At 35.1% G+C, this 22,715-nt stretch overlaps 2 protein-coding genes across 4 annotated transcripts; one reads left to right on the forward strand and one right to left on the reverse strand.

Moving 5' to 3' along the window:
• Window positions 1-261: 261 nt before the first annotated feature.
• LOC144552144 (dynamin-related protein 3A-like) lies at window positions 262-11,436 on the reverse strand. 3 transcript variants are annotated; one of them, XM_078300263.1, is made up of 19 exons: window positions 10,978-11,436; window positions 10,100-10,382; window positions 9,545-9,573; window positions 9,057-9,158; window positions 8,554-8,622; window positions 8,253-8,312; window positions 7,393-7,555; window positions 6,727-6,833; window positions 6,247-6,339; window positions 5,822-5,914; window positions 4,369-4,506; window positions 3,556-3,669; window positions 2,951-3,031; window positions 2,721-2,763; window positions 2,147-2,253; window positions 1,549-1,695; window positions 1,097-1,149; window positions 894-993; window positions 262-675 (listed from the first exon to the last, which is right to left on the reverse strand). In XM_078300263.1, the coding sequence occupies exons 1-19, from the start codon at window positions 11,323-11,325 to the stop codon at window positions 475-477; spliced, it is 2,331 nt and encodes a 776-aa protein (XP_078156389.1). In that variant the 5' UTR covers window positions 11,326-11,436; the 3' UTR covers window positions 262-474. The 3 variants fall into 3 exon arrangements, with proteins under 3 accessions (XP_078156389.1, XP_078156387.1, XP_078156388.1); XM_078300261.1 differs by having other exon boundaries at window positions 2,147-2,250; window positions 10,978-11,435; XM_078300262.1 differs by lacking the exon at window positions 9,057-9,158 and having other exon boundaries at window positions 10,978-11,402.
• A 2,525-nt stretch (window positions 11,437-13,961) lies between these two features.
• EMB1688 (Minichromosome maintenance (MCM2/3/5) family protein) lies at window positions 13,962-17,745 on the forward strand. The gene is made up of 6 exons (XM_078300264.1): window positions 13,962-14,499; window positions 14,884-15,120; window positions 15,332-15,553; window positions 15,874-16,062; window positions 16,629-16,822; window positions 17,392-17,745. The coding sequence occupies exons 1-6, from the start codon at window positions 14,074-14,076 to the stop codon at window positions 17,522-17,524; spliced, it is 1,401 nt and encodes a 466-aa protein (XP_078156390.1). The 5' UTR covers window positions 13,962-14,073; the 3' UTR covers window positions 17,525-17,745.
• Window positions 17,746-22,715: the final 4,970 nt, after the last annotated feature.

The raw sequence follows: 22,715 nt of genomic DNA on the forward strand, positions 1-22,715 counted from the left end.
CTTTTGATACGCAACCAAATAAACTTGTTTTATTAGTAGAAGCCCCTTCCACTCTTTCCATTAAAAAAATCAAGCACCGCAGCATAACTGACAAACTCACAATAACTATTTATGTTACAAGAAATATACACCAGCCTAAAAACAAATCCCGGAAAACATATTATAAACAACAGTACAATAAAAAAGGCTTCGAAACCCAAATTTACAGGAATCGTCATGTTCAGCACTAACTGCTTGGCTGAAAGGGGGAAAACAAAATAAAATCACCAAAAATAGATGGCATATCTGATTTGAATTATTTAATATGGAAGCGGAGTATATTTAAACCAGCTGCAAAATTTATCATTCAGGCGGAGACTCATTCTCCCGCATATTCTCGCTGTATTGAAAGAATTAACTATACATGTTCTTGCAAATAGCATAACAAAAAAAACTGTATTAATTGATGGCTTGATAACTTTCATGTATGTTGGTTTACTCAGAGTGGGTAGATTTTTTGTGCTTGTGCTTGGTTTTCGGTGAGGCCTTCAAACTGGAAACAAAATTGCTTTCATTTCCAGTTGCAAAATATGTCGACGAAAGGCTGCCACGAGTTTTAGGAAGCCCAGCTGCATCCTTTGCTGATCTTCGATCTTTTTCAGTTGTATCTGATTCCAGGTGCAACTCCTCTAACACCTGAAAAAGGTACCGACCCAGTTAAGCCAATAAACGTACAGGCTGACAGTTAACATGAACAGGGTTGCAAATTGTAAGCATGTAACTATATATACTCATCTGTGCATCTAAATCACAGAACCACAGGATTAAATTTAGAAGAAATCAAACGTTTGAAAGTGGTTGACATGAACAAAATAATGAAAGATGATCAATTGTAAAGTCTAGAAGAATATTACCCTTTGAGCTCGTTCTAGGACACTCAGTGTTTCACTAATATGCTTCTTTTTTAGCGCTATATCGTTAGGTTCTCTCAGCATCTCTTCTAGAAGGTTATCTCTGCGCATTCCCCCAAGAGAAGTGATACCACCATAAATACAAATGGTAAAATTATTACAATTTAACAAAAATAATACTGTTTCAATGATGAATTAGAAATTACCTGTACAGCTTCCTTATCAAAACGTTGTGAATCTCTCGCTTTGTATGATTCACCTTTATTCAATATAACCAAAGGACTAAAATTAGACTCAATCAGATAATTTTTCAAAATTACAATTAAAAAACTACCCAATAAGATACCAAAGCCCACATAAACACAAATTAAACTGAAAAATGAAGTCAGGTTAGAGGCACCAAACAAGCACCACCAACCTTGAACACTAAAATAGAATGTATAATAAATATGAGATCAAACAAGTAAATCACACAAAAAGAAATGCATTGGTCCACTTTGGACACATCTTAATTTACTTTAATTCATCCACAAATGTAACTTCAATAACTAGCAGCAAATCTACAAACAATGCCTAATCAGTACAGTACAAAGGCAGTTGAACTGGCAGTAGATATTATGCAAGAAAATCATTAAAAAAAAATAATAATAATAATTACCAAAAAGTGCATGATGGCCTTCGGAATAGCATCCTGTACGCTCTTTCTGACAATGTTATAATATGATATTAGAAGAAGCTTCATGGTTTCTATTGCCACTGTTTCAATCTCTGCCTGTTTCTCTGAAGGCTTCAAGACTATAGGAGGCTGGGGTCATAAAAACATCACAATCAGAAGTTAGTACAATACACAGTCAAGGTCTTCTTTGCAAATTTATAAATCCACAAAGTTAACTCAGTAGATTAAAAACCTAACCAAATTTGTATCTGGATATACCAGAAAAGGTTCCAGTTACTAGGAGTTGGTAGCAGATCACAGGCTTTGTTCTTTTTGTCCTCATCTGATTGAAGTTATAGACTTTTGAGGACCCAACCAATAATTTCGGATCATAAATAGTGAATTATCTTGAAAATAACTCAGGAAGCAAAATTGGTGGTGCTGGCAACATAAGTTGCAACTATGGACAGGCCAATAAGAAGATTTCTCCAAAAATGTTAAGTTTTTAATACTTCAGATGTTATCAGCATGTCTCGAAAAATATATAACAATAAACATGAAATCATGCATCAAAATTTTGCTTGTAATATCTTATATTCACCTCGATTAGCTGGAAAAATGGGTACGGACTGTCCAAACCATCAACTGACAAATAGGTCTTTAGCAACGAACTCCCTTTTTCTGAAAAGTGCCCACTGGCAGCACCTGCTTTTCAATAAATTCTGGTGAATTTCAATTTCTTAAATTTGCACATCAATGGATGACCTACCCTATTTCATTCATATTGTCCGATACCGGTTTAATCCGCATGGAGCAGCCAGTTAGGTGGCAAGTGATAATCAGATTATTATTAGACCAAATAAGGTTTTTAATTTCTTTTCCCATGGCTAGCTAGATATTCAACCATGCGGCTTAAGGTAATTCAAGGCTTAACTTTAGTAGACTAATGGCAATCTAGTCATTTGCAAGGATGATTTTAGCTGAATTGAGGCTCAAGTGCACCATTGAAGCTTAAACTAAAGAATAGTACTGGTGGAGTCAATTTTGGATTAATTATACAACTGGGAAGTTGTGCCATAAAAGTTGGTATAGGTCATCCACTAACTAGGTCATGCATAGGTGCGATGACAAGATCAATTGAAATATCAAGAGGTAGAAAGAAATAGTAATCATACCATGAGCTGCAGTCCTGTCAGATTCTCCTTGTAGTTTAATTCCCTATAGCAAACATTAGAAGTTTCCTTAGCACACCTAATTTGCACTTACAAATGTAGTCATCGCAAATAAAAGTGCAATAGCAACCACATTTAATTTTTTTATTGTTTGGTTATACCAATTTTTAAAATGGTGCTGCAAAAACATAAGCAGATGGGATAGTGGTATATTTCAAGAAAAATTTGAGAACCTGATCAGCTCCTTTGGGGAAAATAGCACGTGGTTTTACACCCTTTACTGTTTCAGGAAGCTTCTCAGAGTTCACAGCATCCTTCAAGTTGAGAAAACAAATTTACAAGATTAACCAAATAAGAGGCTATCAATATGATGGAGAAATTCAAACTACAAATTCCAGCACAAATAACATAGCTTTTAGGAACTTCCCAAAGAATCAAGTGTAGAGTACCAGATGATGACAAGTAGAGAGAAACTTAATGTCGACTAGATACAGCATAGTGTTGGTTATGGATGACAGCAGTACTTTACTAGAAACACCTAAAATTCTTTTACTAACCAAGGAAACATAACTTATTTGTTTCTTCACTGTGTTTATTTAAATTATCCAAGTTACATATCAGCTAATGTCCTCTTTTATGCTGTTTTTCACCAACTTCCCTATTGAAATTTGCTATCTTGAACCATTGACAGTCTGTGCTAGTATACAGGCTGGTAATTCAGGTACTGTTTGGCTTTGATTATTGCTCATTGCTTCAATAGTAACCCTTTTGCTAATTTTTGGTTTGATTTTAGACATGAAAAAGATGGTCCAAATTCAAATTTAAACAAAAAATGGACCTTGGAGACAGGCATTGGTGTAGAGACACTGGGTCCAGTAGAGCACTGCTTTGCGAGTTCAGTGGCCTTATTGCCACCCACGAAACATGGGTGTGAGGTATTGATATAGTCGATCTGCATCAGATAAATTTTAATTTGCATCAGAAAATGATAATTGTACCTTTGAAACTGAGAAACCAGTGCTTACTAAATTGGGATGCAGGATTACCACACAAAATTTAGTACCAGTGAACTTAGTTTAGGCCCAGTACAAGCCGATCATGCTTTATTTCTTTGACATCATTTCAATTACTTTTTTTTTGGGCTTCCTTTCCCTTGTTTAGAATATGTGCTAGAATAAGTCTTACAAGCTGAATTCCACAATATAGGGTACCTTGAGGCAATATTCAACTCTGGAAATAAGGGATCAAACTGTTTTTTCAAAAAGGAATAATCATATTGAATACCAAATAGCACATGGAGCCAGATCCACATAAACATATTATCTAAATTGACAGACCAAATTAAAGAATTTGAACAAACATCAACTCTCCTAGGAGTTCATTCAGCAAAAGACTGTTAAATAAACACGAATAAATAGAAAACAAAAATTATGATTTATCCCCATAACAACATAGATCAAGTGTGTCATCCAGCTCCAGGTGTACTGTTTTTTTCAGTTGAGGCACAAACCTTACACAAGTTAAAACATTTCCACGTATACTCAACTTAAATACAATTAACACATTACAATATTCGGACAAAGTAGCAAATCAGATCAGGAACACATCAGCCTTTCAGTCATTTTTTGAAAGCATGTTAAATTGTAAGTACCTGCATATCAATTATATGTGTTATCATCTTCTCAGCTGGACTAAGGCGCTCTCTCAAAAAGTTCCCAATTACCTCATCCATGCGCCGTCTCAGAGCTGGGTACTTAGTCAATTCTTCTGTTAAGCATCTATTGCTCATCTATACCAACAGCCAGGATCAATAGACCAGATACAACAACAACCAAGCCTTTAGTCCCAAACAATAGACCAGATCAATTGGGAATTTATTTATTCTTCTTATTGCACAATAAGGAGTAAACCCTGACCTAAATAAGAAATATTGTGTATCGAGCAAAGCTAGGGTGTAATGTGCTCACCAAGTCTATCGGATTGGTTTATTTATTCCTCTTATTGCAAACTAAGGAGTAAACCCTGACCTAAATAAAAAAATATTGTGTATCGAGCAAAGCTAGGAGTTGGTGAGCACGACTCCAAAAGTCTATCGGATTGGTTTCAAACGACGAATCCAAACGGTTCAAATCCATCTACTTCATGAGTGATGCATGTACATGCAAAATTTTGAAAGTTCCGAATTCATTTCGTATAAGGTCAAGCGGTCAAAAAAATGATGAAAAATGAATACATAAAACAACTTATAAAAGGTTCATTGTTTTTACCGCTTGACCTTGTACTAAATGAATTCAAAACTTCAAAAAAAATTCATGTACATGCATCACTCATGAAGTAGATGGATTTCAATGGTTTGGATTCGTCGTTTGAAGACAATCCGATAAACTTTTGAAGTTGTGCTCACCAACCCCTCTTGGTGAGTACATCACAACCTAGCTTTGCTCTTGTGTATCTATCAGTAATCGAGAAAAGAAATTGATCTCAACCTAGGCCTTCTAGCCACAAGTGACCGACAATCATGAGGACTTTCAACGTTCAGGACATTCAACATATGACTTAAGTGAATGTTAACTTAATAACGTACATTCAAAACATCTACTAATATTTGGTTCCTACATTAACTGTCGAGTATTTCTAATGCTTGATATTATGAAAGGAGTAAATCTGTATTTGTAGAAAAAAAAAAAGAGGAGGCACGCACTTACAACTTTTTGTCATGCGTCATGAAAACACTTGCATCAAAATTTTTTTTTTTAAAAATTCAAATGACAAAAGGGAACCATCAATCTTATTCTATATCAAAAGCATTGTCCAATTTAGAGTACATTCAGTACAAGATAACACGTCAAAAAGTTAACAGCTGGCTATTATGTGACTTGATAATGTCATCAATTCATCTACCAAATGAACATATACTCATCACAGAGAATAAGTTCAATGGTTCGGGTTTGCTTTTAAGAATTTGAAAATCAAATTAGCAATGCAATAAAAAGTGTTTTTTCATGGCATGTCACACAAGAAAGTTGTAAGTTGATCCTCTTCTCAGAAAAAGAAAAGAAAAGAAAAGAAAAGGCTAGAAGATTACAAGACAAGGGTAAATTTACCTTGACCAGCTCTTCATAGACAAATCTTGCACATTGTAGGCTTGGATCAAGCAAATATCTTATCTGCCTTCTGACAAGAATTTCAAATGGTGCCTGCCAAGAGTTTGTTCATCATTTGATATGCTTAAGTTTATCTCGTATTTACTCTAGGATGGGTTGGCTTTGCTTTATTGGCACACCGGAGGTCAAACTGATCCTGGAACGTGTAGAATTTAGAGAAAAAAAAAGTGCATGACTGAATGTTGGTGCAAGGCTGTAAGCGAATAAAATCAGGTTCTCCATCAATCTGTTAATCAAGGTTTAGTGCTGACTTGGCAACAATAGCACCTTATTAGACTGCGATGCGGGTCACAGTACGTACCTCTTACTAAAACTAACAAGATTCATGAATTAGAAGAACACAAGGTTTAGATTAGGAATAGTACCTCAGGTAAAAACAAGGCAGTTCTAGGCCCTGCAGCATTTTGTATGGCAATACGAATGTCTTGATCACTTATGTCACCGCATGGATCAACTTCCTATACAAATAAAAAAATAACACTAATAATAATACAAATACTAATGATAATGATAATGATAAATAATAAAAAAAAAATATTGCACGTTGAACTTAGAAAAATGGAAAGAAAAAAAAAAACTCTTTGAATATTATAAATACCACGGGAAGAGGATATATATAGTGGTTTGGCACGGCAGTATTTATTTTTCCTCTCATAATCACAGTTGGTTTCCTCGTGATTGACTAAATGCTAAAGGACTGCTGAAAGAAATAATATACCATAGTATACTGGCGGAACTTCCAAAGAAGAAAAAAGTAGAAAATCTTATGGTCTAAACCTCTAAGAAAGAGATAACAAAGTGCATTACAAGAATAAATTTCAAGGAGATTGGGTGATCGTGCAGACCTCTAATCTCTTAACAAAAATAGACTGGAAAATATAGTGAACTCGTGCTCCTCCAGAAAGCTCATCGGTGGATACTCTATTTTTTCCTTCCACCATAGAACAAAAGGCTGGAACAGAAAAGAACCCTATGTCAGATACAACACTGTAGAACAGCAAGCAATAGCTTGTTACAAGAGCACCAAACAGTACTTGACAATCAATTACTAATATCAGTACCAAATCCAACCTGTCAAACTAGCAAATACCAGGACATATATCATATATAGAAAAAAATGAAGAAATTTCGTAAATGTTTTACCATTCATCGAATGATTTAAAATTTTCAAGGTTCTAAATTTACAACCCTTGATGCATTATCAAACAATGTTCAGTTACCCGAACTCGATAAAAAGGCCATCTATGATCTATAGACTTTCTTTTTTCTATCTCATGCCTTTTTTATTTGAGAAACATTGGCAAAATTGTCAAATAATCTTAGAGGATTGCATCTGATGTCTTTAATATTGTGTAGTTTAACCACCTGAATTACCAGTACACAACTGAATGGCAAGGTGCGAGCAACAAAAAAGGCAACTTATTCTATACTTCATAAATTAATAACCTTTAATAGTATATTAGTATGAGAAGAACAATAGTACAAGTTGGAGAAGAAAGTGAAGGTATCACCTTCAGAATATTGGGCCAGAATGTTTAGTAATTTCACAGCAAGACCATCCTTTGAATCTTCCGTGTCACCAAAGGAAGCATGTTCCTTGGCTACAGATACTAGTTGCATATTTACACGGGACTTCAGAGCTGGAAGAATAGCCTTTATATGTTGCACCAAAATCTGGGATATAGTAAGGACATGACTTAAAATACAAATATAAAGGCACTTTTGCAAATGGTGTCAAACCATTCAATGTCTTAACATCTGCAAGTAGTACCCACTATCCCACATATTTGCTTGCCAGAAATTCCATTTGTGGGCAAAAGCCCATTCATTAAAAGAATATTGACATATTAGGCATCTGCATCAGTTGAGAATCTCTCTTATCCTTAATTAGAGTTGTTTGCATTTAACTCAAAATTGAAATAAAAATAGGCTTAGATTATATTTACAGGTTTGCAATAACCCTTATGAATCCTTTGTGAATCTAAATCTAAACCAAGGGCACTTAATTATTTTCTGCTTCCTGTCTGCTATTTGCAAATAAACCCTAAAAGGTTGGGCATAAATGAGAAACTTGAGAGAGTAATTAATCAACAAGTATATGAGATATTGAGATATTTGTAAACTATATGCTGCATGAAATCAATATAATATTACAGGAGTTTCACAATCTTATTTAGATGTACTTGTGAGTGGTTATTTTTATGTTGGTGTACAATTCGTAATTAACTCATGTATCATTTGTGTGCCGTTACAGATTCAGTAGTTGGACATTAATTTTGGAACCCTATTGGTTTGAAAATCATTTTTGTTGTTCTCTTTGGGTGGCCTCTTGTGTCTAGACACAGTTTAAAAGGACAAGACTGTCACATACCTGGTTCAACTTATTTGCCAACTGGGGCACTCCACAGCAATGAGACAGTCCATTATATGCCTGTTAGTAGTATTAAACAATAGCTTGATTATCCTTTTTTTGTGCCAATAAAAGATCAACATCACAGTTTACAACTCATGACCAGCAGTTAACTTCAAATTAATTGGCATCGTTCTCACCCAACAGTTTGGGCCATATATTTTATTATACGTGTAGGTGGGTGCGCTTGCAGTTTGGGAGTTAGCCAAGTACATGTATCGACAAGTTGATTCATACAACAGCCAATGCAAACAATCTGTACCTGAATAGTAGAGAAGAATGACTGTTCAAAGGCTAGTGCATCTTTAACACTCCGATTAAACTTCAGATCCTGCCAAATGTCACATAATAGAATAAACAATTAACAATTTTAAGCAGTCACAATTGAAATTAATTAAGTGAGAAATTATGTCACTAACATGGATTACATTCTTGTAATTAAGAACAACTCGGGTCAGGTTTGGGACCAACAATAAACACTGTGTGCCATTGACTGTATGGCACCAAAACAGTTTTCACCAAGTATCTTCTTCCTTTGTTTCATCCCCCAGGTCTTTCTTTTCATTCCTTGACTTGTTTAATACTACTTGTCCAAATGACAATATTTGAGAATGACTAAAGCTTAATTGTGAGCGAGGATCGAATGAAGCTCAATTGAACTAAATTGAGCCTTCCTTGAACAACAGATGGCTTAATTACACTGAATGGCTATGGTTAATCTGGCATAATAAAGGTCACTTTCACCAGCTTGAGATGAGAACAAACCTCCTGGCTTCGATTGACCACGCCAAAATAGCCGAGCTTAAGTGGTACTACTTTTCCAAGCAAGAAATTCCGGGCATCAGTACCTCTATCCATTATATCTAACTAGATTTTTTGAGAGAAGCACATCAAAATAGAACTCGGTTATATATGACAACTTTAAAACAGGTAAGTTTTCACATGCAGCATAATAAAATATCAAAATATTCAATTTGTAACTCTTGAAGAGGAAATTGATTCCTTGCACTCTAAAAACATAATAAGTTTTTTGAATATGTCCTTCCACACTAACATTCTTCAAACTAATACAAAGTAACACATTCTCCACGAACAATAGAGAATGTTTCAAACATTTTACTTTTTTGGTTTTGATAACTGTTTCGTTGATTGCCGTGGTTGTCATATAAAAATGATAGTCAATATATCCCTTCCCTTACATGAAACTACAATTAAAATTAATAAAAAAAAAAATTCATGTGCAATAGCAATACCTTTGTGATCACACCGATGGTCCTGGATCCTGTCACAGAAAACCAGATATAGTTATGATATGTTAACCCTCTTTTCTCCCTTCCGACAAAGTTAGATTTAATGGAACATTACAAAGAAAAGGAAACATTGCAAACTTTCACACAGTATATTGCACCTCCCTTCCTTGGATACCATATAGTGTTTGCATTGTGAACTAAACCATGATCCAATTGAGATATCAATAACTGTGTACTCAGAAGTTCTTGAAAAACAACAAAGACCGAGATAAATGAAATCAGTGGGATTCATCCCACTTTTATTAAACAAAAAACAAAGACAGGGATAATTGATGCTACTCATCTATGAGTGGTGTCAAAAGGAAATGCAATATGTGTTTGATCAATCTGTATATATCTGATCTTTATTGTCTTTTCAGTGTTCGATCAGGGTCCTGGGCCTCCTGGCTTCTAAACACCAAAAAAATAAAATATCTGCTCTACAGAATCTAATTTGATGTAAACCATTTGAATGTGGTAGCAATACCAACCAATACACGAGGAAAGACAAAAACAAACCTTCAGGGTCCACGAGTCGTGACAACTGCAGTGCATCAGAATTCGTCAGATCTTCATTTGCAGGAGATATAGCTAGGATAATACATCTCGGTTGTTTGATATAAGAAAATATCAGGTCCCTTGTTTTCAATTGGATGTCACCCGGCTGATCTCCAACTGGTACCTTACTCACACCTGGTAAGTCAACTAGTGTGATATCTGGTACATTTGGAGAGAAGATTTTCAAATGGATCTCTTTTTCAGATATGTAGTTGTAGCCTCCCACATCTCTATCTGTTTCTAGCTACAGAGATATTCAAAAAACATTAGAATTTTTACCGTCACTTAGCACTGGGCACCCAAGAAAAAAATTTTAATAGAACCCACAAAGGGTCATGCACCCATTGTTGTGTACAGGACCAGAAGCATGCATCGTTCAGTAATTTAACAGAACGGGTCCATGCATATAAGGAATGCTGCAACTGAAATAGTTTTTGGAGGTCAGCAGATCAGCAACTCTGGCTAAAACAACTAAACATGAAGGTCAGAATCACCATTCCAACCTCTTGAGTGGTGATGGAATGCTACTGCTGATGTCCTCAGCATATACCCAAAAAAAACTATTATGAACCATATTAAAAGATCTCTGAGCCAAATTATAAGATGGCCTGACCATTCACAATCAATCTAGGAGATAAATTTGCAGGAATGGCATGTATTTTATTGACTGGATACAGTTTAAAAAATATATATCATCTATCAGGGCAATCACTATACTTGTTCTTAGAAGAGTTATGTACTTTAAGGGCATAGATTTGCACACTTGGGATTACTGAAAATGAAGTATACTTAGGGACCAAAACAAGACAAAGAAGTAGCAAGGATAATATCAATCTCACCTGAATCTCCTTCTTGACATCTTCAAAATGGTAAAATTTCTTCCCAATGACGTGATCAAACTCGCCCCACTCCTCCTCCGCAATTTTGCGGACGAGCTGGATCACAACAGGGCGGCGTGTCTTGACGCCACGTGGCAAGAAGTCCCTCCCGACCAGCGATTCGACGACGCTAGATTTCCCACTTCCCTGAGAGCCGATGGCCACCACCTGGGGTAGATCTATGCTGAAGTTGTCTTCCCCTAGTTGGGATAGGATTTCTTGGAGTTTCGTTAAGGCTGGAATAATGGAGTGGCCGAGAGAAGGTTGCGGAGCTGGGGATGGGGCTGGGGGCGCTGATGGAGATGACATTTTGGTGTGAATGGGATTTGAGAGAGAAACCCTAGAACTAGAAGGGTTTTGGAATGAAGCGAGGGAGGGAGGAGACGAGACGAGTGTTGTTTTTATTCCTTTTTCAAAAATGAAGTGAGAGACGGTTGACAATGGGTTTGAATTATTGAAAGCATGCTATGCTGGTTTCTATGAAAAGAAAGGAAATTGTTGCTAGATTCGATATTTGGATTCATGCTTGTCAAAATTATACATACATGTTTCCGTTGAAATTTCAACCTTTGTTACTTACCGTTAGAATTTAGATTAAAGCAATCTCAGGTTTAGGCATAAATTATGAATTGATTATGTAATCATCAACGATGCTTTGTAATAATAGTGCTATTTAGGCTGTGCTCCAGAACGCAGAGGGTAACGCCTCATTAAAGGGAAGGGAAGGAAGGGGCAACGGAGAGGTAGTCTATCTTCAGAAAAGTGTTTTTTACATCCCAAATCGGAGGTACAAATATGGCCAAAACAAAGCACAGTAGTCTCCTCTCTTCCCCTCCGCACAGTACCGCCTACCCTCCGCTACCTCTTCAAATCTCTTTCTAGAGTAGGGGAGGACCGTCGATCAGATACAGTTTGACAATCTCTTCCCCTCCGCACAGTGTTTTCCTTCTCCCTTCCCTCTGCGTACCTTTAATTGAAGCACGCCCTTAGGGTCAGCAAAGGGTACAGGAAGGAGGGAAAGAAAGAAATTATTGTGCGGACGGGAAATGTCAGCCTGTTTGGTCAAATGCGACTTTACCTGCAGAAAAGAAGAATCAGAGAGGGAACTAAGGGAAACGGTTACTGTGCGGAGAGGAGATGAGGTGAGAATCTCGTAGATTTTTGACGAAATCTTTCACCTCCAAATTGGAGTGTAAGATCACTATGCATCGGAAAAAAACTCACCCGATCTTCTTCCTCTCCCCTTCCATTAACGAAGTTTTACCTCTAATTCTAGAACACAATGTTGAAAAATATTAATATTGAGAAATAACAATAAGGATCCTATTTCGAATAATGTTGAGAAATATTAATTTTTATTATTTAAAGCTTATTTGGATTGTTTTATTAAAATTATGTTGGACACAACGAATAAAGCAGTGTTAAAATTGTATTGTTAACCATGTGCTATTACAGTAAAAGATTGAATCAACAGATATGACTGTTCACTATCTTTGAATTAATGTTCCAATTTCATCTAATTTCAGAATTGGCGAAACTCAAATAAAACATTTTTTGTAAATATTACATATTAAAGAGTGAGTATATGGTACTATGCATAGCACGATTTAATCTGTAATACCGATCAATATTTTTTTTTTCAAAATCTTAACGATCGATCCGAACTGTTTAGCATGATCTCCGTATTAATATGTACTTGCAGATCAAATTTTATATTTCAAAAAAAAAAATTACATCTTTTGAGATTGGTAGAAAATCATTGTTTTTGGATGGTCTCAAATTTTCAGATCAAATAATTTTCTTTCTTAAAAAATAGTTAAAAAAAATAAAAAAATATAAAATTCGGTCTGCAAGTACATATTCATATGGAGATTATATTGAACGGTTCCAATCAATCGTTAGGATTTTGAAAATAAAAATATTGATCCATATTACAGACCAACCCATGATATACATGATACTATAGACTCACTCGATATTTAAATTGCCTTCGACTTTTATTAAAAAAATGTTCGAATTGCAGGTGAATATATAATAATGATGCTATTATGAAAATAAGATTATTTCTTTTTTAAATCCGAACGTTAACTTCAAACAATATCTCGTTTGGATGTGTCGTTCTGAACTGACACGAATATTTTTTTTAACGGATAGTACTTGAAGAAAGTCTGTGGAATTCTATAATTTATAACTTCAAACGATGGTCAAGTTAATACAAACAATAACATATGCTTGCAAAATTTATTATAACTTCATATATTTTGATTGGATTGAATATTTATTATAAAATATTAAAATTAATAATATTTATCTAATTATAATGATGATGATAAATAACATAATATTTAAGCCTTGATCAAATTTCAACTGAAAATATTAATATGAATTAGGGTTGCTAATGAGCTAAGTTAGCTCGAGTTATGGGTAACTCAAATTTAACTTGGAAATATTTGAGTCGAGTTGACTCGAGTTGAGATGACTGAGCCGAGCTGGTTTGTTGACTCGAACTCAACTTGTTCGTAACTTGAGTTGGCTCATGATCATTAATTATCTACTAGTAGTCTAGCAATTTGAATTTTAAGGTGTTGAACACTTGAACTATTTATATATGTCATGAGAATGTGTATTTGTTGAACGGTCGAAAAAAAAATGAGAACATTTTGTTATTTCGACAACTATTTACTGTTCACCTCAGCTATAGTGGAACTTGAGTCTAAGTCAAATCGAGATATAGAACACTGATAATCAACTGAGTTCGAATTATAACGAGCGAGCTGAATCCAATTCAAACTTAAACTCGAGTTGTCGAGTTGTTAAGAACGAGGTGTCTCGTTACCGATCGAGCTTTCTGATTCTGTACATCCCTGATGTTATGACCAACCGTATCCTCCGCAGGCAATTGCAAATTAATTTTTACTCAGCAGTCAGCAGTCAGCACTCGTTAGTCGCTAGCGCTCATCTCCATCTTTCCAGAGACGACTCACCCTGTCACTTTGTCAGTGTCACCCAGCAAACCAACTCCACAAACGCTAACGCTAAGCGTAATTACAACTCCCGATGCCACCCCTCGCCGCTGCCTCCAATCTCCTCCTCCTCCGCCTCCATCCACCTCTCACCTTCGCCCTCCGCCGCCTCTCCATTTCCTCCCTTTCTAACCCCACCTCCCACCCAGATAACAATCCTTTGCGCGCCAAGACTTCGCTCCTCAACGATTCTTCCCATCTTATCCGCTCCTCCCCACTTACGGGACCCGCTCTCTCGACCAACCATCAGACCTCTCTCCTCCCTAATCAGGCCATTGGTTTTGTTGCTTCGTCTCAAGCCAACTTCATGCATGTTATTGTTGAGAAGCCTGGACCTGACCCGCAAAACTCCAACTCAGATGGTAGCAACCTGTTGGATCCAAGAATCGGAACTGATTTGTTGTGCGTGGTGCGCGACTTGCTGAAGAAGATCAAGAGAAGGGTTTTGGTTGGGGATAAGGTAAATGATGATGTGAGAGCGAGTGCATTGTTCCATAAATAAATGTGAAGTCATTGGTTCTTTATTTGGTGCATTTTTTTTTTACTAATTATGGTATACCAACTGAAAATGGTATGCTAGGACATTTAAAAAATACTTAGTTAACTCCAAATTCAAATATAAACCTCTTACTCTATATTAATCTACAAACCCAAGGTTTATTAGTTGGTGTCAGTTGATGTCAGCTAGTGTTATGCATAATCACATGTTTTTTTAAAAAAATATATATTTTTTGACCTTTTGTGCTGAATTGTGCAAAATAATTCTCGACCAGATGCAACTGTAATCGAGGATAATGGTATGATATAACTAAATTGAGACTAATTTTAGTTTAATCCATGCTAGGTAATAGTGGGGTCAGTCGATTGGAAAGATAAAAGGGGGATGATAGAGGATGTTTTTGAAAGGGTAACTGAAGTGATCGACCCCCCAGTGGCCAATGTGGATCACCTTTTGGTTTTTTTCGCACTTGATCAGCCCAAACTGGAGCCCTTTAATCTCACTAGATTCTTGGTTGAGGCTGAGTCCACTGGCATTCCACTCAATCTTGTTCTGAACAAGACAGAGCTTATACCTGAAGAGGTTTGAATTCTGTTTTTTAATTTTATGTGCCGTCACAATTTTTAATCTACAGTTCTACACATTTGCTAAATATAGCACCCAATGAATTTTAATTATTGGCCAAAAGGTTCAATGATTTAAAATATACTCAAGTCTCCCTGAACTAGTGAATTGAAGTATCTAATAACATGCACTTATTTACTATTGTTATTTTTGGTTATCATGTTTACAGACATTGTTTGATTGGAAAGAGAGGCTCCAGAGCTGGGGCTATCAGCCCTTATTTTGTAGTGTGGATAAGAAAGTGGGACTGTCAGCTATTGGAGAGAAATTGAAAGGAAAAACAACTGTCCTTATGGGGCCAAGTGGTGTCGGCAAATCAAGCCTCATAAATGCGTTGAGAGGCGGCCAGAATGATGCTGATGAGGACATTATGAACAAACTCCTTGAACAAGTATTTCATCCCTGGCTCATTTTACTTACACAGATCCGATTATCATTTCCTTTAAAAGTTTCTTTAGTCAGTACATTTGTGTTTAAGTCTTGACTAAGCAACTAAAGATCAAGCACGGGATGAAGAAATAACAGGAAACCAGGGTCGGTTCGTTAGTATTAACTGCCTACAGTTACTGTCAGACCAGACGGCTACAATCCTGTTATCTGTTTTTTTTTACCAAGAAGTATAACCAACTTGTTACTGTGGGCTATTGTGAGTCAATATTGCTAAATTTTTATAGGAAACCATCTCTTTCATTTGTTTGGAACTTTTAACAGAATAGCAAGTGGTTTGGGGAGCAAAGAGTAGGTACAGTATCTACAAAAAGTGGCAAGGGGAAGCACACAACTCGGCATGTCTCTCTTCTCCCCTTAGCAGGTGGCGGTTTTCTTGCCGATACACCCGGCTTTAACCAGCCAAGCCTTATCAAAGTCACCAAGCGCAATTTGGCACATACTTTTCCTGAGGTTCCATGCTTTATTTTATCGCATTTATTTGCTTCTCAAATGACCCATTTCTGTTATCTATTTAGAGAAAGTACAAAAAAACTAAATTAGGCTCTTTAATCAAGCCAATTTATCGATGTTAAATCAGAGCAACTCTTTTCAAACTTCTAACCTTGGGATATTTACCAGAGTGAAGCCTGGGAAGATACAGAACCATGAAATTCTTTTTTAAAAACAACTTGAAATGGTGGGCCAAGCCTGCCCATAGAACTGTTGAGAAACCCTACATGTTGTTGTAGGTTGGTAATTACTTGATTTTCAGTTTGATCTTGGTGATTGCTGATTTCCTCTACAACATTCTGGTATTGGTTCAGCAACCAGCTTTTGATTTTTGTTATATTATTGACTTGTTTTGTGTATTGCCACATTGAGGCGAAACTAAATTGCCGTAATTTTTTTTTACCATTATTTATCAGATGTACAGTCCAATGATTCTGATAGGAAAATAATTTATTACTAGATACACGCACCTTGGACTTGTGGCTTATCCTTTTAACCTACATATGATTTGATGATCTTGTTTTCAGATAAGACGGATGATGCAAGAGAGTGCGCCCAGTAGATGTTCATTCAATGACTGTTTACACCTTGGCGAACCGGGTTGTGTTGTAAAGGGTGATTGGGAGAGGTATCCTTATTATCTCCAGTTACTTGATGAGATCAAAGTCCGAGAGGAGTTCCAAATACGCACATTTGGAACCAAGAGAGAGGGTGAATTCAGGTGTATTTCCACTATTTTTTTTTCCTCTCTCTTTTTTCTATTTTATTTTCCTATCCAATAGGAGGATGTTGAGACTGAGTTACCTGAGTGGAGGCTAAGCTGAGCCATAATAAAGGCATGCTTAAGGTTTCAATATATGGCGAGTGTTGTTGCATAGACTAATGGGTCGAATTTGGAAGGTACCCTCATTATCTAGTGGTACTTTATGAGAGTAAAATTCGGGAGGAATGCAGATGGTTTTTTTTTCCCTCTCTTTTTTTAGGCCAAATCAGACCAGGTAAGGCTAACTGAGTCATATGCATAATTGAAGGTTTGATTTTATTAAAGCTTGATCAGGGTCTTAGAGCTTAATTGTGGGTTAGTTTGGGTTAAGTTGGAAATAGCTGCTAAGTAGGAGTGTGTTGAACTTTGAAATTTCAGGTGGTGGTATCTCAAAAACCACTTGTATAAAAAACATTGTGGACTATAAAGGAGTTTAAGGATTATAAAGGCTAACATTTGGACCTAACAAAATATTTTACTTTGATCGTGGATTAACATTGCACCTCGTTTTGCTTTCTGTTCTTCAGGTACAAGACAAGAAGCGGGGGGATCAAGCAAGCAGAGCCAAAACTGGACAGGAAAAAACACAGAAGGATTTCTAGGAAGCGGATCAATCAATCCATTGCAGATGACATTGAAGATGATATCTTTGATCCTTAGATATGTTTGTTGAGAATGTTGACTCGCTTTGATCTATTTATATAGTTTGAACCTACTCTGCTACTTTGTATATATATATGTCAAAGAGAAAAAAAAGGGATTTTATGTTAAACTTTGCTGATAGTTTCTTTAGTTTCCTCTGGCTCATTCTGTTATTGAGTCCCATGTTTCAGTCACTGTGTAGTCATTATTTTTATTTAAAGAAGCTGTGAATTCGTTATTATGTGGTTTTTCTAATTAATTTAAATTCATAAATTCACATCAAATAATTATGCCGGAATCATGGACATTTTTCTTTTTTTTAAAAGAATTTTCACCTTATATGGTTATGAAGAAAATATCTGCATTGAGAAGTTAACCAGCCTAGATACATTACGCTTGAAGGGCTAAATTAATGCGCTTGGGAAAATTCAGGGTTCGAATTAAAATCGGAACCTATTTTTGTTGCTGGCTCATGAGCCCAACTTAGACTTATTGAGAGAAAAATTTGAAAATTTTAAATGAATAAAGGTAACCAAAAAAATCAATTTTTTGCAGCTGTTATGAAGTTGCACGTACAATTTATTAATTTTAACCTTTGCATCGTATAATTGCTTTCAGGCATATTTCGGCCTTTTAGAAAAGGAATGGTTATGATTACTTCCCAGCGACTTGTCTTAACAATATTGATAACACTTTCTCAAATTATGTCAAAAAATTATAATAATAAAAAAAATATATTAACATGTTGTTTTCCTTAATCACAGTATCAATTTTGATACTATTTAAATAACATTTGATATTCCATAAATATCGTCAAATATAAACCCTTTTTAATTTCATGACTTGCAACAATTTCATCATTTTTCATTTTTGTTATGTTTGAAGTGTTAATTATATTTTATTTGTCGAATTTCAAAATTATAAATTATCTTGTATGGTTTTAAGGTTACCAAACTAATTTGTTGTCAATGAATCCTCGCACGATATATAAAAATTATATCATACACCATTTATTACCGTAACAGTATAAATCACTGCTATCAGGCGTAGACATATATTGTGCTGGGATAAATTTTTGTTTCATATTTTTTCTTTATGTGTATGCACTTGACATCCGAATTTCCCCCAAATCAATAATCTTTCTTTATGTAGATCTCAATGTATGAGTTGAATATATATAGACCATCCGATTTAAATCCCGACCAATTTGATCTAAACCTGTAATGCATGGGGTCTCTTTAAGATTTGTGTCACGAACTGTACTGGATTCAAACTCAAACATTGAGGTGGTGATATAAATTTGGAAGCCAGAGCACAGAGCACAGGGCTCCACCACCTCCCTACCAAGGCGGAGTCGAGTACTTGTCTTGATGGGAGCACTTGTGCAATCCTGGCTGTAAGGTAAGATTTTCTTTTCTTTTATGTGATATATAAAGAAACGAAAGAAACAACAGTAAATGTAATGAAAGCAATTACAAACTTTCTCTATCCTAAAAGTTATCAAATGTTCCGTATTATCAGAGAATTTGTGTGAGGAATTAGTGGTGAGATTGAGGTTAACGAGGTTTGACAGCGATTCAAAGACTAGAGTTAGAACCCAAAAAGCTCATTGGTAGAATTATATAAATTGTACTTAAACTATATTTAATTCCTCTACAAACAGACCAGATTTAGTTAGAACAACACTAGGAAACACTATTTTTAGTGGGGTCTTTGAAATATTTGAACTAGGGGGTAGTATGGGGAAAAATATACTTTCATACTGAAATACTTTAGTCTTGGTAGTCCAAAAGTTTATCGAAAGATTAGAAAACCTTTCAAATTGCATAAACAAACACCCAGTTCACCATGACAGTGCCATGCACAGGGTACTCAGGGACACTCTATACCCATGTGACAGTATCGCATGCAGCATAGATAAATGTCAAAACTTATATTTTGCATGATTCAGAAGGACAAGAAACCTGAACCCTAGATGCTCTCTATCTACTGTTTAACCTTATTTTAGCTATAATACCTTGATTGCATTTGTCACTACCAAACCTTTTAAAAAACCGAATAACCTATACTAGCAAAAAAATGTTTAAAACTTAATAGACTATCCATGTCGATCGACACTCCAATTATACTATAGGTAGGATCATGACTTGTCATCTGAACGTAAGTTGAAATTAAGGTTTATAAATATTTAAAAGTTAGTAGTCTCAATTTGAGTCATCACATACCTAGCATAGCGGACCATGTAACATGACAAATAGGAACAGAAGCACAGAAGTCCATGTAATTTAAAAAAAAATACTCATGTAGCATAGCAGTTTCGCAATAGCGATAAGCTATTACAGCTATAGTAGTCGTAGCTGAATTAGCGCACTTTTATCATATAACTTAGCCTTTATGGTTCAAAAAAGCTATATAGATAGCTATTTATAACCCTGGTAAATATGTATAGATGAATGAACTTCTATTTTTAATTATTTTTAATGTTTGATTATCTTTGTGCTATCTCTAGTAAAGTTTATCTATTTTAGTTATAATCTCCATTCTTATATTATGCATGTAGTTGTTCTGATTCGCCAACGACTGAGTTTGAAAGATGAATTTTCAAATTGAATATCAGCCCTCCAATCACATAATTTGTCTTCTTTTAATTAAATATATATATTTTATATTAGAAATCTAAATTTAGTTAAAAACACACTCGCCACATAGACTGCTACATGGTTTGTCACAATTAAAATTGAATGAATCCCTAGCGATCTGTTTCCTTATTTCTCTTTACAACTATCTCCAATTTATGCAATTAAATTATTTCCTTATTTCTTCGTTTTATTTCTCCACTTCCTCTGTAATTTCAACAATGAAAGTGGAAACAATCATATATTTCCGATCTGGAGAGAAAATGAAGAATATCTAAAATTTTAATGTAGACAAATGATATGTAGAAAAATTTTCATTGTTCAAATAATTCTCATCAAAAAATATATATGTAGAGAAAATCGTTTAATGACATGTTTTGCTTATGGAGAAAATTAGATATTAAATCGCAATGATACTTAAAGAATATTTTTTCTTGTTATATTTGATCTTCTTTTTTTCATTTGTTGTTGTTTTTTTATTATTATTTATTAATTGGATTTTCATTTTTTTTTTCATTTGTGCCTTTTATTTTCATTTAAATATATTTTTTCTTAATTTTGTGTGAATATCAAACAAAAAAAGTCTCTTCATATTCTATTCAATCTTATAATATGTTTTCGTTGCAACGCACGGACATGATACTAGTATTATTAATGGATTAAATATAAACTGATAATAAAAATATATTTTAGAGAGTTCAATCAAAATTACAATCAATATGCGTATAACCCACAAATATGTATGCAAAAATTCTATAATGGTTTCAATTTAAAATAATAAATTAACCAAAATAATCAAGTCATATTTAATTAACGGTAAACATTATTATTCCAACATTGGATACCCTAGTACGTAGTAACAATAAAATATCCTCATAACAATACAATAAGCAACGAAAAGTTTGGCAGGGAATATGAAGAATGTTTTGGCGTGAGAACTTACCGAATTTTTTATTAATAGAAATAAAATAAAAAAATTATCGAAAAAGGAGATTATTGTTGGTTTTTTTCGAAATATAGGTATGACGGGTTGTGAAAATCCGTCCACCGGACGAGTCTAATTATCCGTTAATCCCCTCCGTTTAATCACTTCGATGTAAAAAAAAAAAAGAGAAATCCGGACGGGTTTAGAGGGCCCGTCCCGAAAAAAAAAAAGGCGAACGGGTTAAGGCGTCCCTTCCAGACGCAAAAAAAAAAAAAAAAAACTAGCCGGGTTAATACAACCCGTCCCCACCCGAAGTTCAAGCTTTGGCTGCACTAGGTACTTTAATCCTTTGACATTTTGCAGTGACTAGTGAACCTTTAAGTTCACTTGATTTCCAATTTTGTCCCTGAAATTGTAAGGTCGGTTTTTTAATTAACTATCTGTCTCCTTTTGTTCTTCTGTTAAATTCTAGATTAGCATACTGTGGCCAACTTCAGGGACCAATTTAATGTATTTAAACTTTATGGACCATAACTTATGTTAATAAAATATATTTTTGAAATAATATAAATTTGTTGCACCATCCAGGGTTTCATGAGAACATAGTTGCATATTACACCTCCTGGTTTGAGAATGAGCAACTATTCATTCAGATGGAACTTTGCGATCACAGCTTGACAATAACTAAAAATCAGGCTCCAAAATGCAGTGAAGTCCTTGAGATGCTCTATCAGGTCCAAATCATCTCTCTCCTTTGTTATGTTTCTGTAAATTGTGCAACTAGTTAATAACAAGTGCTATTTGAGTGACTGCAACTTTGATTGTTTTTCAAACATTGCATGATTCATGGTGAATTGCATATAGATTGGGTTTCATTTTAATATAGTTGCATTATTATTGGTGCTTGAGGAAAACTTAGCATTTGATAGAGACTTGATTGATTGTAAATAGGAAACATTGGTTTTATATGGTTCTGCTACTTGCATTGGCCAGGGTTTTTCTGGTATGAGTCATTGTCAACAATTAAAAATTGGTATGATACATTCCATAAAAACGATGAATGTGCCTGTTTTGTATATTTGTGCCGTTGATAATATACATGTATTTATGTAATACACCTCTCTGACTCTGGTATATCATTTAATTTGTTATATACTGTGCTTTCTTTGAGTGTTCCTCTAAAATAGGGTTTTGATAATTGTCACTAATGCTTCTTTGTGGTGAACAAACCATAGCTCATTAAAAAATTCCATACATGTTTCAGATAGCCAAGGCACTGAATTTCATGCATGAACGAGGCATAGCTCATCTGGATATTAAACCTGAAAACATATATGCCAAAAGCGGTACCTACAAACTTGATGATTTTGGCTGTGCGACTTTAATGGATCATAGTCTTGGCATAGAGGAAGGGATGTGGCGTACATGCCAAATGAGATGTTAAAGGATCAGTGCGAGTATTTGGATAAGTATTTGGAAAGGTTAATTCGGGTGGGGACGGGTTGTATTAACCCGGCCAGTTTTTTTTTTTTTTTTTGCGTCTGAATGGGACGCCTTAACTCGTTTGCCTTTTTTTTTTTTTTTTCGGGACGGGCCCTCTAAACCCATCCGGGTTTCTCTTTTTTTTTTTTTTACGTCGAAGTGATTA

This window comes from Carex rostrata, chromosome 3 (assembly GCF_964058835.1).
Source record: "Carex rostrata chromosome 3, lpCarRost1.2, whole genome shotgun sequence".
Classification (NCBI taxonomy): domain Eukaryota; kingdom Viridiplantae; phylum Streptophyta; class Magnoliopsida; order Poales; family Cyperaceae; genus Carex; species Carex rostrata.